The sequence below is a fragment of the Leopardus geoffroyi genome, chromosome C2 (genome assembly GCF_018350155.1).
Source record: "Leopardus geoffroyi isolate Oge1 chromosome C2, O.geoffroyi_Oge1_pat1.0, whole genome shotgun sequence".
NCBI classification, from domain to species: domain Eukaryota; kingdom Metazoa; phylum Chordata; class Mammalia; order Carnivora; family Felidae; genus Leopardus; species Leopardus geoffroyi.
Genome location: NC_059333.1, coordinates 71654696 through 71671365, shown reverse-complemented (window position 1 = coordinate 71671365; position 16670 = coordinate 71654696). Strand labels below are relative to the sequence as shown.

Here is a 16670-nt window from a genome sequence, read left to right as displayed (position 1 = left end):
GACATGAAATATGACGAACTGCACCAAGCCAAAGCTTTAGCTACACCTTTCCTGTTTGCACCCACAAAATCCTCTACTTGCTCCGGGGCTCGGCATACATGTCATGATTACCCTTCCTGCCCCCATACCTGAGCTGTGGCTGGGTATGGACTGGTGGAGGCTGGAGAAGGACCCGAAGTGGGAATGCTGAGCATAGCTGGTTGGAGGAGTGTACGTGGAACCAGGCAGAGCTGTCAGGCTCTGGCTCTTTGTTACCAGCAGCGGGCTCTCATGCTTTCTGGCAAACTACAAAAAAAACCACATGTTGGAGTCCAGGACAGAGGCCCTCAGAGAAGGAGCACTCAGCACTATAGTAATGCTGGTGGAAGCTGACCTTTGGCCGCAGGCCTGAACTGCAGCCAGAGCCTGTAGATATGGCATACCACTCTATTGCTCTATTAGAGCATACAATTTTGAAAACCTAGAAGTCCTGCCATACACCACAGCTTCTGAAACTGGAGTCCTAGATGGGACACCCGGAGGGCTTTATCTTAGTAGCAGCATAACAAAATTCTTAAGACTATGCACAAAGAGTCAGAAATCAGACATATCAGGGTTCATATCATATAAACTTTGAGCAAGTGACTTATCTACTCTGTCCCTCAGTTGGTCTCCTTTATAAAATGAGATTAATGCCTACCTTATAGAGCTGTGAGAATTAAATGAGATGGTGCATGTATGGTGCCTGGCACCAAGCCTGGTACTGGTAACTAAGAATCAAAATTTAAAACCAAGAGGGCCACCTGGATAGCCTAGTCGGTTAAGCATCCAACTCTTGATTTCGTCTCCACTCATGATCTTGCAGTTCGTGGGTTCAAGCCCCTCATCAGGCTCTGTGCTGACAGTGTGGAGCCTGCTTGGGATTCTCTCTCTCTCCCTCTCTCTCTGCCTCTCCCCTGCTCACACTCTGATTCTTTCTCTCTCTCTCTCTCTCTCTCTCAAAAATAAATAAACATTTAAAAAAGCTTTTTTAATAAAGCTTTTTTAATAAAGCTTTTTTAATAAAGCTTTTTTAAATGTTTATTTATTTTTGAGAGAGAGAGAGAGAGAGAGAGAGAGAGAGTGCATATGAGCAGGGGAGGGGCAGAGAGAGAGGGAGACACAGAATCTGAAGCAGGCTCCAGGCTCTGAGTTGTCAGCACAGAGCCCAACACGGGGCTCGAACCCACAAACCGCAAGATCATGACCTGAGCCAAAGTCAGGCGCTTAACTGACTGAGCCACCCAGGCTCTCCAAACTTAAAACCTTTTTTTAATGTTTATTTATCTTTGAGAAAAAGAGAGAGACAGAGCATGATTGGGGGAGGGGCAGAAAGAGCCAGAGACACAGAATCTGAAGCAGGGTCCAGGCTCCGAGCTATCAGCACACAGCCCAACAAAAGGCTCAAACCCTTCCAACCATGAGATCATGACCTGAGCTGAAGTCAGATGCTTAACCGACTAAGCCACCCAAGCGCCCCTCAAAATATATAAATAAACTTAAAAAAAAATAAAGAAATTTAAAACTAAGAGAGATAGGGGATCCCTCCCAAAAAGAAGTAGGGCCTATGATTCCATTCTAACTGAGGCACTGGTATTAGTGATAGGGCAAGTGAATCAAAGGGTTAACAATAAACAACAAAACTATCTTTATACTTCAAGGACAAAAATGATCCTGTGTAACACCAGGTCATACTAGTTCTGACACTATAAATCCTACTCCTGATTCAAAATCATCCTCTTCCCCTCAGCTTGTCAAGCCTACCCTTCAGGACATGCTCACTCAGACTAAGGATTTTTTTTAAAGGGTTTAAAAAATAGACATCTCCCGGGGAGCCTGGGTGGCTCAGTTGGTTAAGTGTCTGACTTCAGCCAGAGTAGGTCATGATCTCATGGTTCATGAGTTCAAGCCCTGTGTTGGGCTCTGCACTGACAGCTCAGAGCCTGGAGCCTGCTTCAGATTCTGTGTCTCCCTCTCTCTCTGCCCCTCTCTTGTTTGTGCTCTGTCTCTCTCTCTCTCTGTCTCAAAAATAAATAAACATCAAAAAAAAAAAAAAAAAAAAAAAAAAAGACACGTCCCTCCTTAAACAGACCTAAGCTTAGACTTTTTACTTCAATAAATACTTAACAGTACCTCCCCTTCTTCTTGAAGTATTTTTTTTTTCCTAATGAAAGACTTTTAGTTCACAACTGCCTAAGCAAAGAAGCAGTTTGCTACAGAGAGTTGTACCATGATAAGGTCCAGGGGCCCAGCACAGACAGTGATAACTCCTTGCCCCCTTACCATAGATGCATCAATTTGAGCCAGGAGGCGGGGGTTGTTCTGTTCCACTGCTTCCAGGCATTGGAGCATGGCCGTGACGTGGGCGTTGCTTAGCAGGAAAGCAGTATCTGGGGAGAGAAGAGCTACTGCTGTGATGGAGCCCAACAGGGAGAACTTTAGCTTCCCTGTACAGCCTGGGAGGGGCTCAGGGAAGGAAGGAGACAAAGGGTAAAAATGACCTAAGGAGAATCATACCACTACAAAGAGAAGGAGAATCAGTGACAAAGTATAGTAACTACTACACTACTACAAATAGGCTAAGTGACATGCTGTATAATAGAGAGGATACAACAAGAGGCTTCAAAGTCATAAAGTCCCAGATTTGAATCCTGGCTCTAGGTGACTTTGGCCAAGTCACCTAATCTCCTTGGGCTCTGCTTCTCTGATTGGAAAACAGAGGTATTAATACCCAGGTCTTGGGGCTATTGGGAAGATCAGATGTATAAAAAGCATGTAACGGTGATTGGCACACAGGAAACTCTCCGTAAATGGGGTTTTTTCTCATCGGTTTGTGTATATGGAGGTAGGGGAATACCTTAGCATAAAGTCTGATTGTGTTTTACACAGGAGGTGAGAGAGAAGACTGGATGTGTGTCTCTGTTGAGAATCTCTATCGGCACCAAGTGAAAGTATGGGGCCCTGGGGTGAGAGTCAGTCTGTAAAGGAAGAGTAAAGTGGAAGAGATGAAGAAGTATATGCAACAATCCTGGCTAAGTGACCTCCACCTACCTGTGTAGAATTTTCTGATATATTGTCTATCCCCAAGCAGAGGTCGGAGCTGGGCTGAGAGACAGTGGCACTGCAAGCTATGCTGCAGCCACAACTTTGCAACAGCATGCTCACTCACACCTTCGGTGCTGCTCTGGCCATTCTCGTGCAAGCTGATGAACTGGGAGGCAAAGAGGCGTGAGTCAAAACATGCATCCTGGTAAAGACAGCAAGACTGAGGCCTAATGACCTGAGAACCAAATTGAGAAAGGGAAGAGGAGGCAATCAGAGATATTTTTCCTCCAGCTAGTATTTAGAGGTTACTGAAGGAGGAGCGGGAATGAAGGGATTAGTGGTTCCACTGCTGATTGGGCCACTGCAGAGGGACTAAGCAGTTAAGACCTGATATGCAGCTCCAGGAGAGGACAAAGCTGCTACATCTGTCTCTTTATGTTCTAACTCCAAAGAGACATGATCCTGTGGTACTCTGAGGAGGGATAAACTTGACCTCTTGGCTTCTTTCACAGAGTCCTCCATTTTAGGTGGCCTCTAGAAAATAATGCACAAAAACCTGGGGGAAAGGATCTAGGAAGACACCACCTAAGATTCTCCACCAAAGAGAAGCCATCTGAGTGTCTCTTTCTGGCTCTAGTCACAGCATTCTCTATTTGGAACCTCCTTCTACTTGACTATTTCTAAAAGCAAGGTCTGGGGTGCCTGGATGGCTCAGCCAGTTAAATGTCTGACTTTGGCTCAGGTCATGATCTCACAGTTTGTGAGTTTGAGCCCCGCATCACACTCTGTGCTGACAGCTCAAAGCCTGGAGCCTGCTTCAGATTCTGTGTCTCCCTCTCTCTCTGCCCCTCCCCCACTCATGCTCTCTCTTTTCTCTCTCAAAAATAAATACAAACAGGGGCGCCTGGGTGGCGCAGTCGGTTAAGCGTCCGACTTCAGCCAGGTCACGATCTCGCGGTCCGTGAGTTCGAGCCCCGCGTCAGGCTCTGGGTTGATGGCTCAGAGCCTGGAGCCTGTTTCCGATTCTGTGTCTCCCTCTCTCTCTGCCCCTCCCCTGTTCATGCTCTGTCTCTCTCTGTCCCAAAAATAAATAAACGTTGAAAAAAAAAATTTTTTTTTAAATAAAAAAAATAAATACAAACATTAAAAAAATAATAATAATAAATAAACAAAAGCAAGGACTCATAGCCCAGGTTCAGTGCAAAACATGTATGGATGGCAATTTCAGGCAACTTCCAAGAAGAAATGACTATGGCAATATATTTTAGAAAAGGAAGTTAGCTGGAGTGAGAGGGAGTGGTGGTAAGAAAAATAAAGTGAGGGCGCCTGGGTGGCGCAGTCGGTTAAGCGTCCGACTTCAGCCAGGTCACGATCTCGCGGTCCGGGAGTTCGAGCCCCGCGTCGGGCTCTGGGCTGATGGCTCGGAGCCTGGAGCCTGTTTCCGATTCTGTGTCTCCCTCTCTCTCTGCCCCTCCCCCGTTCATGCTCTGTCTCTCTCTGTCCCCAAAATAAATAAACGTTGAAAAAAAAAAAATTTAAAGAAAAATAAAGTGAGAAGGACAAAGAAAATCCACATAAGAAAAACCACTGGGCTCTGGCCTTTTCTTCACAAAAAGGGCCAGTCTGACATCTTGTGATTTGGTTCTCTGATCATTTAAAAACAAATTACTTCTCCTGACATCATCTCAGTGATGAACCTGCAGTAGGTGGGATATACATGAAATAAGACTGCCAGCTATTAACAGATACTGAAGATGAGTAATGGATATTTCAGGGTTCATTACGTTTTTCTCATTAATTTTGTATGTATTTGAGATTTTCCATACTGAAGAGTTAAATAAATAGATATGTACATTTGGCAGTGACTGATCTGGAGCTAGCTGTGTAACTCTGGCCAAGTCACTAACCTCCATGAGCTGTTTCCCTACTTGGAAATGAAGGGTACTCTGTTGAGCTAAGCTAACAGGTACTCTCCTGTTTACTCAGGAGAGTAAAGTCCTACAATGGTAGCTAAAGCTGTTGTTCAGGAACATGTTCGGCTCTATTTGACGCTGGCTTCCAGAAATCTCCATTTCTTTCCAGCTGATGGCTCCTCTTCTCCTCACATAGTTATCAGCATCTCAGTCCTGCTTCCCCAACTACTTCAGGGAATCTTGCCATTTTCCTAGGATTTTGAACAGCTTCATTCTCGTCCTAATATGCAGATCTTTTGAAGATAACAAAACTTTTTCATCTCTTCCCCAGAGTACAGAAAAAGGCCTGGAGCAATGTATTTGTAAGGTTTATTATTTTTAAGTAAACAATCCTCCCCTCGAGCCCTCCAGATTAGTCTTACAGGCAATAGTTTCCTTTCCTTGGTTAATAGGAAACTTAACACACGCCATCTTTCTAGCCTAGGAGACTCTCCGGACAGAACATCAAACAACAGGGCCCTGCGGTTACTTTTCACTTCTTACCTTCTCCACGTGAAGGGCTGAGTGCGGACTGAGCCATCGGATGTCCTTCACAAACTGCCAGTAGTCAGTCTGGCGGCAACATACCTCCTATGGGAACATACAAGGTGAAGAAATCTACCATTTTAGACCAATTCAAAGAGAGGGCGAGGGGGAGAGCATAAGCTTCCCTTACCTCAACAAAGGTTCTTAGCAACAATCAAAAGGATATATACTCATGTTCACCCTTTTTAAGGATAATTGTTAAAAACTGTTTTAACTGTTCTTTTGAACTGGTAATGCATGCATATGATAGAGAAGGTTATACAATGAAAATAATCTGATCTCTCCCTCATCTCTCCACCACTGAAGCCCTCGAAGGTAAATCTTTTTTTTTTTTTTTTTTTTTTGGAAAGAGCTGTTAATCACTTTTTATTCAGGAGAATCCATAAATCAAAATCTATGATCATATACATCTGTGGATACTACTAACACTTCGAAGGTAAATCTTAAAATTGGTGAAGAGTTATTCGTTAAAAGTCAGAGACAGATGTCTTTAGTCCCTACTGCAAAATCAGGTAAGGAAAGACCTGCTTTTCCCATGCTTCCAAGGTCAGGGAGTCAAAGAAATGAGCAATTCTAAATTTTTTTTTTTTTCTCAACGTTTTTATTTTTTTGGGGGACAGAGAGAGACAGAGCATGAATGGGGGAGGAGCAGAGAGAGAGGGAGACACAGAATCGGAAACAGGCTCCAGGCTCTGAGCCATCAGCCCAGAGCCCGACGCGGGGCTCGAACTCACAGACCGCGAGATCGTGACCTGGCTGAAGTCGGACGCTTAACCGACTGCGCCACCCAGGCGCCCCAAGAAATGAGCAATTCTAGATAAAGTAGTCTCACACTTCTAGATAAAATAGTCTCACACTGGAGGAAGTCTGAACATGATAGCAAAATGTTTACACTAAGAAAATCTAATTCTTTTTTTTTTTTTTTAATTTTTTTTTTTCAATGTTTATTTTTTTTATTTTTGGGACAGAGAGAGACAGAGCATGAACGGGGGAGGGGCAGAGAGAGAGGGAGACACAGAATCGGAAACAGGCTCCAGGCTCTGAGCCATCAGCCCAGAGCCTGACGCGGGGCTCGAACTCACGGACTGCAAGATCGTGACCTGGCTGAAGTCGGACGCTTAACCGACTGCGCCACCCAGGCGCCCCAAGAAAATCTAATTCTTATTTTTGGGGGAATCCTTTCTGAGATGACTGGGCACAGGTTAAAACTGAAATCTAAAAAATTTAGAGATACAAAACTAGTACAAGCATTAAGAGACAGACCAACCAATGGAACAAAATAAACAGCCTAGAAAGAGTCCTTAAATCAGATCTTAATATGTGACTCAAGAATCATCTCAGGGCGCCTGGGTGGTTCAGTTGGTTGAGCTTCCTTCCGACTTTGGCTCAGGTCATGATCTCACAGTCCGTGAGTTCGAGCCCCGCATTGGGCTCTGTGCTAGCACCTCAGAGCCTGGAACCTGCTTCGGATTCTGTGTCTCCCTCTCTCTCTGACCCTCCCCCATTCATGTTCTGTCTCTCTCTGTCTCAAAAATAAATAAACAGGGGCGCCTGGGTGGCGCAGTCGGTTAAGCGTCCGACTTCAGCCAGGTCACGATCTCGCCGTCCGTGAGTTCGAGCCCCGCGTCAGGCTCTGGGCTGATGGCTCAGAGCCTGGAGCCTGTTTCCAATTCTGTGTCTCCCTCTCTCTCTGCCCCTCCCCCGTTCATGCTCTGTCTCTCTCTGTCCCAAAAATAAATAAACGTTGAAAAAAAAAATTTAAAAAATAAATAAATAAATAAATAAACATTAAAAAAAAAAAAAAAGAATCATCTCAAATGTCAGTGGCTTTCTCACCTAGACTGGGAAGGTAAAAGCGAGAATTAGAAGTGTCAGGTGTCAGATGTACAGACTTTTTTGCCAACTAGAATCATGAAGACCTTTAATATTTTGGTAGCAGTGTGGCAGTGTTTCTGATCCCTGCTCTGTGGCTTAGTGGACACTGAGTGGCCAGGGTGGTCAATAGTGGGATATCAAATCCAGCACATTTCCTGGTTATGTCATATCTATGTGAATAGCATCTAAACTTGGTTTCCTTGTTTTAGGCAAAACTCTAGGCTAACTCAGAAATAAAACTGGGGACAACACTACAGATCTCGTGGACATTACAAAGGAATACTATAAACAACTCTATGCTCAGTGGCATGATAACCTAGATGAAATGGATCAATTCCTTGAAAGACATGATCTGCCAAATCTCACCAAGAAGAACTAGATAATTTGAGTAGGCTTATATCTACTAAAAAAAATGGAATCAACAATTAATAACCTTTCACAACCAGAAGCACCAGGCCTAGATGGGTTCACTGGTGAATTCTACTAAACATTTAATTATACCAATTCCTTATAATGCCTGTAAGAAGATGGGAGCAGAAGAAAATACTTCCCCAAATCATTCTATAAGGCCAGAATTACCCTAATTTTCCAACACCAGAAAAAAAAAAAATCACAAGAAAACTATGGGCCAATACCTCCCATGAACACAGATGCAAAAGTCCTCAACAAAACATTAGCAAATCAAATCCAACACTGTATAGAAAGAATTATACACTACAACAAAGTAAGATTTACCCCAGGTATGCAAGGCTGGTTTAACATTCCAAAATCAAGACTGGAATCCATCACATCAACAGCCAAATAAGAAAAATCACATGATCACATCAATAGATGCAGAAAAAGCATTTGACAAAGTCCAACACTCATTCATAATAAAAACTCTCAGTAAACTAGGAATCGAAGGTAACTTCCTCAAATTGATAAAAGAATATCTACAAAAACCTACAGGTATCATCATACTTAATGGTGAGAAGCTCATAGCTTTCCCACTAAGATCAGAAACAAAGCAAGGATGTCCCCTCTCCCCACTACTTTTGACATCTTATTAAAGTCCTAGCTAGTGCACTAAGAAAAAAAAAAAAAAGGAAATAAAAAGTATACATATTTGGAAGGAAGAAATAAAACTGTTTTTGTTCAAGATAACATGATCATCTAAGTAGAAAATTCTAAAGAATTAACCAAAAAAGTTCCTAGAACTAGTGGGTAATTATAGCAAGGTCACAGGATGCAAGGCTAATATCAAAAGTCAACCACTTTCCTATACATCAGCAATGAAAAGTGGAATTTGAAATTAAAAACATATTACCATTTACTCTAGCACTCCCCAAAATGAAATATGTACAAGATCTATACGAAGAAAACCTCAAAACACCGATGAAAAACAGCAAAGAACTAAGTAAATACAGAGATAATCCATGTTAATCGATATTAAGACAATACTGTCAAATGTCAGTTCTTTCCAACTAGAGCTATAGATTCAATGTAATCCAATCAAAATTCCAGCAAGTCATTTTGTGGATACCAACAGACTGATTCTAAAGTTTATATGGAGGGGGCACCTGGGGTGGCTCAGTTGGTTAAGCCTCCAACTCCGGATTTCAGCTCTGGCTGTGATCTCACGAACCATGAGATCAAGCCCCATTTGGGCTCTGCGATGACAATGAGGAGCCTGCTTGGGATTCTCTCTGTCTCCCCCTCTCTCTGCCTCTCCCCCACTTGTGCTCTCTCTTTTTCACTCTCAAAATAAACACATAAGCATTAAAAAATAATAATAATAAAGTTTATATGGAGAAGCAGAAGACCCAGAATAGCTAAAACAGTTTTGAAAGACAAGAGCAAAGTTTTTCTTCAAAAATGACTGACACTATCTGACTTCAAGACTTACAATAAAGGCACAGTAATCAAGGTAGTGGAGTATTGGCAAAAAAAAAAAAAAAAAAAAAAAAGACAAATAGATCAGTGAAACAGAATAGAGAGCACAGAGACAGATGCACATAGATAGAATAAACTAATCTTTGACGAGGGAGCAAAGGCAATACAATAGAGCAATGACAGTCTTTTCAACATGGTGCTAAAACACTGGACATTCACATGAAAAAAAAATGAATCTAGATGCAGACCTCACACCTGTCACAAAACTTAAGTTAAAATGAATCATAGATATAAATGTGAAATGCAAAACTATAAGTCTCCTAGAAGGAAACACAGGAGAAAACCTAGATGTCGCTGGGTATGGTGATGACTTTTTGATACAAAACCAAAAGTATGATCCATGAAACAAAGAACTGATAAGCTGGATTTCACTAAAATTAAAAACTTCTGCTCTATGACCAACAATGTCAAGAGAATGAGAAGAGAGACGACAAACTGGGAGAAAATATTTGCAATGGCTCATCTGATAAAGAAATGTTATCCAAAATATATGAAGAATTCTTAAGACACAACAATAAGAAAACAATCTGGGGCAACTGGGTGGCTCAGTCGGTTAAGTGTTTGACTTCGCCCTAGGTCATGATCTCAGCGTTCCCAAGTTTGAGTTCTGCATTGGGCTCTGTGCTGACAGCTCAGAGCCTGGAGCTCTGTTTCAAATTCTCTCTCTTTCTCCCCGCCCTCCCCCACTTGCACTCTGTCTCTCTCAAAAATAAACATTTAAGAAAGAAAAAAGAAAAAAATTAAACAATCTGATTTTAAAAATGGGCCAAAGGCTTTGACAGACACCTCACCAAAGAAGATATACAGAGGACAAATAAGCACATGAAAAGACATACCACATTATATGTCATTAGGGAGATGTAAATTAAAACAACACTACACCACTATACACCTATATTAGAACAGCCCAAATCCAGAACAATGCTAACATTAAATACTAGTGAGGATATGGAACAAAAGGAACTCTCATTTATTGCTGGTGACAACGCAAAATGGTACAGCTACTTTGGAAGATAGTTTGATAGTTTCTTACAAACCTAAACACACTCTTACCATATGATCCAGCAATCATACTACTTGGTATTTACCCAGAAGAGCTGAAAATTTATGCCCAAACAAAAACTTCAATAAAAACTTGATGTCAAATTACATAGAGGCAAAACAACTTTCGAAGTTAAAGAGAAAAAAAACCCCTAAAAATGTAGAAAGTTTTATACTCATATTATAGGATCTTTAAATTGCTAGTCTAGCAGAAAGAAATTAAAACTGGAAGCCCTGTTTCATGTATTATGAGTGCAATTTATTCAGGAAAGATGATATGAAATTCCATCAGTGGATCCATGCTCCCAGAAAAGGTTTCGATCCTATATCCAAGGACTGTTGAATAAATATAAATTTAGATGTTATAACATAACATAACATAACATAACATAACATAACATAACATAAAATGTTTGAGTGACTCTTCAATTGCCCTCACTTAATCAATCATCTAATGATCCAGATCACATTGTATAAGAAGGCTTTTCCTGTCCTTATCCAAAAATTGATGTAGTGGTTAAGGGGTAAATAAAATGACAAAAGATGAGCACTGGGTGTTGTATGTAAGTGATGAACCACGGGAATCTACCCCAAAAACCAAGAGCACACTTTACACACTGTATGTTAGCCAATTTGACAATAAATTATATTTTAAAAATAATAATAATAAATAAAATGACAAATATTTGAATATTGGGGGGAAGATCAACAACCAACAAAACATACTGTACAAGTGAAGGACAATTCCTATCATAATGAAAAGCTACAATAATTAAAATTGAGCGGTGATGGTAGACAAATAGAACAACAGACCATAATAAATAATCAGAAATAGATCTGTGTGCCAAGAGGATTAAGTATATTCAAAATAAATTACAGATGAAATGGTTTAAATGTAAAAAATTAAGCCATTTACAGAAGAAACCATCGAGAAACATTTTTAATAATGGTACAGTGGGAAGCCCTTTCAGAGCATCATACAGAGCCCAGAAGCCCTGAGAGAAATGATTAATCTGACTTACTAAAAATCAGATATTTCTGTATAGTAAAAAGCCACCATATGAAATGGCAAAAGACAAACTAGGAAAAAAATATTTGTAACTGACATTACAGACAAAGGATTAATTCCACTAATGAATAAGGAACTCCTACAAATCCATAGGAAAAGAATCTAAGGAAAACGGGGCGGGGGGAGGGAGGGAATAAGAAAGAGTTCACGGAACAATAATGGTTCTCATAAACATTTTTCTTAATAAGAGGAATATAACTTTTTACCTATCATACTGGTGATAGTTTACAGTTTAATAACACGCTATATTGGCATGGGTATAGAGAAATAAATACTCTTCTACATCGTTGGTGACATAACTTCCTGGAGAACAATTTAGCAATACCTATCAAAATTGAAATGTACATACCCTTTGGCCTAAAAATTCTACTTCTAGGAATATCCTACGGTAAAGGGCAAAATGACCTATACACAAGGTTATTTGCTGTAGCACTGTTACTAACTGCAAATGATTGGAAGTAATCTAAAAGTCCATTACCAGGGGACTGGTTAAATAAATTATGGTACATACACACAATGGAATATTATAAAATGACAGCTGTAAAAAAGAAAAAGCACTTTATATAATGACTTGGAATGAATTACAAGACCTATCAAGGAAAAACCAAGATGCAGAATAGTAATTATAGCATGCTTTTATTTGTGTGAAAAATCAGGAGGTGTAGCAAAGAAAAATTATTCATATTTTCTCTTATAAACATAAAAATTCTTTAGAAATAAACTGGTAAACAGAAGTTACCTAAAGGATTGAAAGGAAAGAAGATGTTTCACTGAATACAGTTTTATGCTTCTTGTGTTTTTAAGCATATAAATGTATCGTTTATTTTAAAAATAAATATTTTAAAGCAAGTTACAGAATGACATATATAGTACGATCTTAATATTTTAAAAAGCACACAAATGCATAGAAAAAAATAAGAAGATCTATCAAAATGTTAAAGAGTGATTGTTATTAGTTGGTATTGAGGGTGATGTTTACTTTCTCCAAATTCTTTTTTGGTATTTTCCAAATTTTCAACAAATTAAAAACATATATTACTTATATATTCAGAAAAGAAAAATACACAGAAGTCTTTTCTGTTATTATTGTTATTTTTTAAATTGGGCTGCCTATATTGCCAAGAAAAGGTTTCTTCTTGGTGGTGGAAAAGAGGGGGATCTTTTTACTTCTCCTATTCAGCTGAGGAATCTTAGAGACTGAGTGTCTCCACATTTCTAAGCAGTAGAAAAGAAATGATCAAATATGCCTTGCCTTATGGAAAAACTAAAAGGTAGCCCAGATGCAGGCTGTCAGGGAAAATGAGATACCTCTAAGAATATGGTCATGATATCATAGCTTTCCAAAGGCCTTGAGTGATTTAAAAAAATAAAGTTCACATTCCATAACACATCCTTTAAAAGCACAGAATAGATATGACCAGCATGAATCACTGTATCCCTTCCCCCTCTCCAAGGGCACAACACCCAGAATAGCTTCCTGATGACGCAGCAGCCAGAAGCCTTTGAAAGCCTTAATCTTTAGGGAGGAAATGAAAGGGAAAAATAAGTCCTTGACACAGACATTAATTGTTAGGTCTTCACAAGGCAGAACAAAGCAGCAGTGAAATTGGTATTGATCTTTTGGCTTTGATTCTTTCCATTAGAGCCTATAGTTGAAAAGTGTGTGTAGGACAGATTTGCCTGGTTTGCTTTCACTAATTAACACTACTGCTATTTTGCAGATGACCATATACTTTAATATTTTTCATTTCGATGACCATATGCTCTCACAGATATCACTTATTAATAACTGTAACAAGATATGTTATTATTGGTTTGCATTTACCAAGCATCCTTCATTTGGAATTCCATTGACTTTACTATTTCATGAAATCGTTTTCTAAGAAAAAAGACATTTTCTTTTTCTGGCACAGATGGTAAAACGGTCTTGTAATATGGTAAAGTGATTACTCTAGATGACAATGTAAAATTAGTAATAGAACCAAGGAGAGAACCTTTTTGCTATCAAGATGCAAGTACTTAACCACTCACCAAGTGCCACTGATCTAGTAGTTATTTTGGTCATCAGCCTGGGAAACTTGTATTGAGTTTTTGTAAAACATGTGGCATGATTCCCAAGTTTCTGGCTTGGGAGACCTGAGTGGCTAGCAATGCCACAAATCAGTGTTAAAAATAGGAGAAAGGGCAATCTCATGAGGAAAATAAGTTTGTTTTGGGTCATGCTGTGCTTAGCCTACAGGACAAAGAGCCAGATGATAATGTATAGCAGACAGCTTGTCTTATGGATCTGGAGTTCAGGAGAGGTGTCTGAGCTAGGGGTCTTTAGTACAAACGTGATAGTTAACACAATGCAAGTGGATGAAGCTGTTTCAGGTAAACGTACAGAGTAAAAAGAGATAAGGACATAGGACAGAATACCATTAAAAACTAAAACCCAAAAAGAAGAGATTCCAGGGAAAGAAACTAAGAAGGAATGGTCACAGGGGTAGCAGAAGGACTCTACGACATTAGAAGATAATAATGCTATACAAGTCATGGTGTGATGATGGTCAACAACGAAGAACATAAGACAGTGTTCAAAAGGGAAGAAATGTTCATGGATCTGGTAACATGGACATCATTTTACTTAAACTTCAGTAGCAAGATCACCAGTTGTAAGGGCAAAAGCCAGTTTGCAGTGGGTTATTTGTTTTATAAATTCCAGTCTTCATAACTATTTTTTATAGGACTACATGTAACTTGAAACTTAGGAAATAATTAATAAATGTTTCTTTAATTTTGTATGTGCCACAAACTGCACTAGGTAAATTTGTATGCTATTTCATTTAATCTTTCCATCAAACATGATATAAATAACATTATTCTCATTTTTATAGATGAGAAAAGCAAGCCTCAAAAAAATTATTACCTAACAGTTAAGATCAACTGTCAGCTTATGTTTTTTAAAGCTTTTCATGTATATTATCTCCTTTAATTCTCACAATAATTCAATGAGGTAGGTATCAGTGTTACCTCATTTTACAAATGAGGAAACAGAGGCACAAAGAAATAACTTACCCAATACCACATAGTTCTGAAGCTGAGATTAAAATATGAACAGTCTGACTCAAGAGTCTATAATTGTAACTACTATGTCATTTTTTCCCCAAGGACCTGAGAAATGAGTCTAGATTTCAATCCAGGTTCTATCTGATTCCAAAGACTTTTGTCAGGCTACCATACAATGTTGCCTCCAAATGTCTAGAATGGTGTTTAAATAACAATAACCATTAAGAAACACTTTGAGAGAGCCTCACTTTCAGAACTTACTCTGAATAAAGAAAATCTAACCTAAGCCAACTTCTCCACTGAATTCTGAAAATGTCAAACAGGAACATTAGTTTGAAGATACTGTTCAGAGATAATACACATATATTTTTAGAAGGAAGGGTAGCATATTAAATCCTATCAACTATAAATACCTTAACACCAATTAGTTGGTTAGCTTTTTTTCAATGTGACTGCTTGAGAATAAATTCTGATTAGAAAAGAGAAAGACAAGCTTAGCTCTAGGGAAAGAGTTCCGGGGAAGAATACTAGACTCTGATATGGGATACGGAGGAGTTGTTTAGGAATACAAGCCTCACATATTTGTGAGGTCTGATTTAAAAAATTTTTTTTTAATTTTATTTATATTTTTGAGAGAGACAGAAAGACAGCATGAGCTGGAGAGGAGCAGAAAGAGGGGAGACACAGAATCTGAAGCAGGCTCCAGGTTCCGAGCTGTCAGCAGAGTCTGATGCGGGGCTCATACCCACAAACCGTGAGATCATGACCTGAGCCGAAGTCAGACACTGAACCAACTGAGCCACCAAGGCACCCCTGTGATGTCTGATTTTTTAAGTAGGAGGATACTAGAGCCAATGACTCACTTGACAATTTTATTCAGATCCAAACCTTATTTAAAACACTGCAAATGAGGGGCGCCTGGGTGGCGCAGTCGGTTAAGCGTCCGACTTCAGCCAGGTCGCGATCTCGCGGTCCGTGAGTTCCAGCCCCGCGTCGGGCTCTGGGCTGATGGCTCAGAGCCTGGAGCCTGTTTCCGATTCTGTGTCTCCCTCTCTCTCTGCCCCTCCCCCGTTCATGCTCTGTCTCTCTCTGTCCCAAAAATAAATAAACGTTGAAAAAAAAAAAAAAAATTAAAAAAAAAAAAAAAAAAAAAAACACTGCAAATGAAGTAAATGCAAAAGATAAAGCAAAAAACATTACGTAGTATTATATTTTACTATTTATTAATACTCAAAGTTTATTAGTGTTTGAGGATATTACAGAAAAGAAACTCAACATCAATAAAGTTTATATTAAAAAAATTAAGCTATAACTAAAACTACCATTCATAAGAATCAACCAGTTATCTATAAATGATGCTCAGAGGGTATTCTAAATTTTTTTTTTCAACGTTCATTTATTTTGGGGACAGAGAGAGACAGAGCATGAACGGGGGAGGGGCAGAGAGAGAGGGAGACACAGAATCGGAAACAGGCTCCAGGCTCTGAGCCATCAGCCCAGAGCCCGACGCGGGGCTCGAACTCCCGGACCGCGAGATCGTGACCTGGCTGAAGTCGGACGCTTAACCGACTGCGCCACCCAGGCGCCCCCTCAGAGGGTATTCTAAAAAAGACAATATTCTGTAATTGATGTGTCCTAGGGTGCTCTTAAGAGAAAAATCCTAGGGATTCATCATCATTGTCCTTATCCTCTTCCTTCTCATCATCATACCACAGTCCCACCTTCAAGGGCTCACAGACTAGTAGCCTTCATCTTCTCCCTGTCAACAACTTAATGCAACTGTTTCTTTTCAGCAAATGATGCAGCCAACCTGGCAAAAAAGAAGAGGTCTACACACCTGGTCGTGGATAAGCCCATGATAGAGGATGCTCTGCATGTCCCTACAAAGCCGCTCCAGGCCACCATACTTGGACCAGACGTTGGGGCTGTTGGCTGACACCAAACCCTCCACAGTAGTCTTCAAATTACCCAGCAACTGCCAGTGCTCCCTCCTGCAAGGGCATCAATTATACCAAAGGTTAGTTAACTCTGTTGTATCTGATCCTAAACATGTCAAAGAAAGTCTAAGCCAAGAGGCTTCCAGCCCAAATCCTAATATTTTTTCCTCTATTAATTTTTACTTGGGCCTAAGACCCAAATCAGAG

At 40.0% G+C, this 16670-nt stretch overlaps 1 protein-coding gene across 10 annotated transcripts in view; it reads right to left on the bottom strand.

The window, feature by feature from the left end:
• Positions 1-16670, bottom strand: part of RUBCN (rubicon autophagy regulator) — a 59937-nt gene that overhangs the window by 25981 nt on the left and 17286 nt on the right. For all 10 annotated transcript variants that reach the window (XM_045502372.1, XM_045502376.1, XM_045502373.1 and 7 more), the window contains exons 2-6: positions 16364-16517; positions 5520-5606; positions 3070-3229; positions 2302-2408; positions 129-285 (exon numbers count right to left, since the gene is read on the bottom strand). In XM_045502372.1, the coding sequence (XP_045358328.1) occupies positions 129-285; positions 2302-2408; positions 3070-3229; positions 5520-5606; positions 16364-16517 (665 nt within the window). The remainder of the gene's footprint in view (positions 1-128; positions 286-2301; positions 2409-3069; positions 3230-5519; positions 5607-16363; positions 16518-16670) is intronic.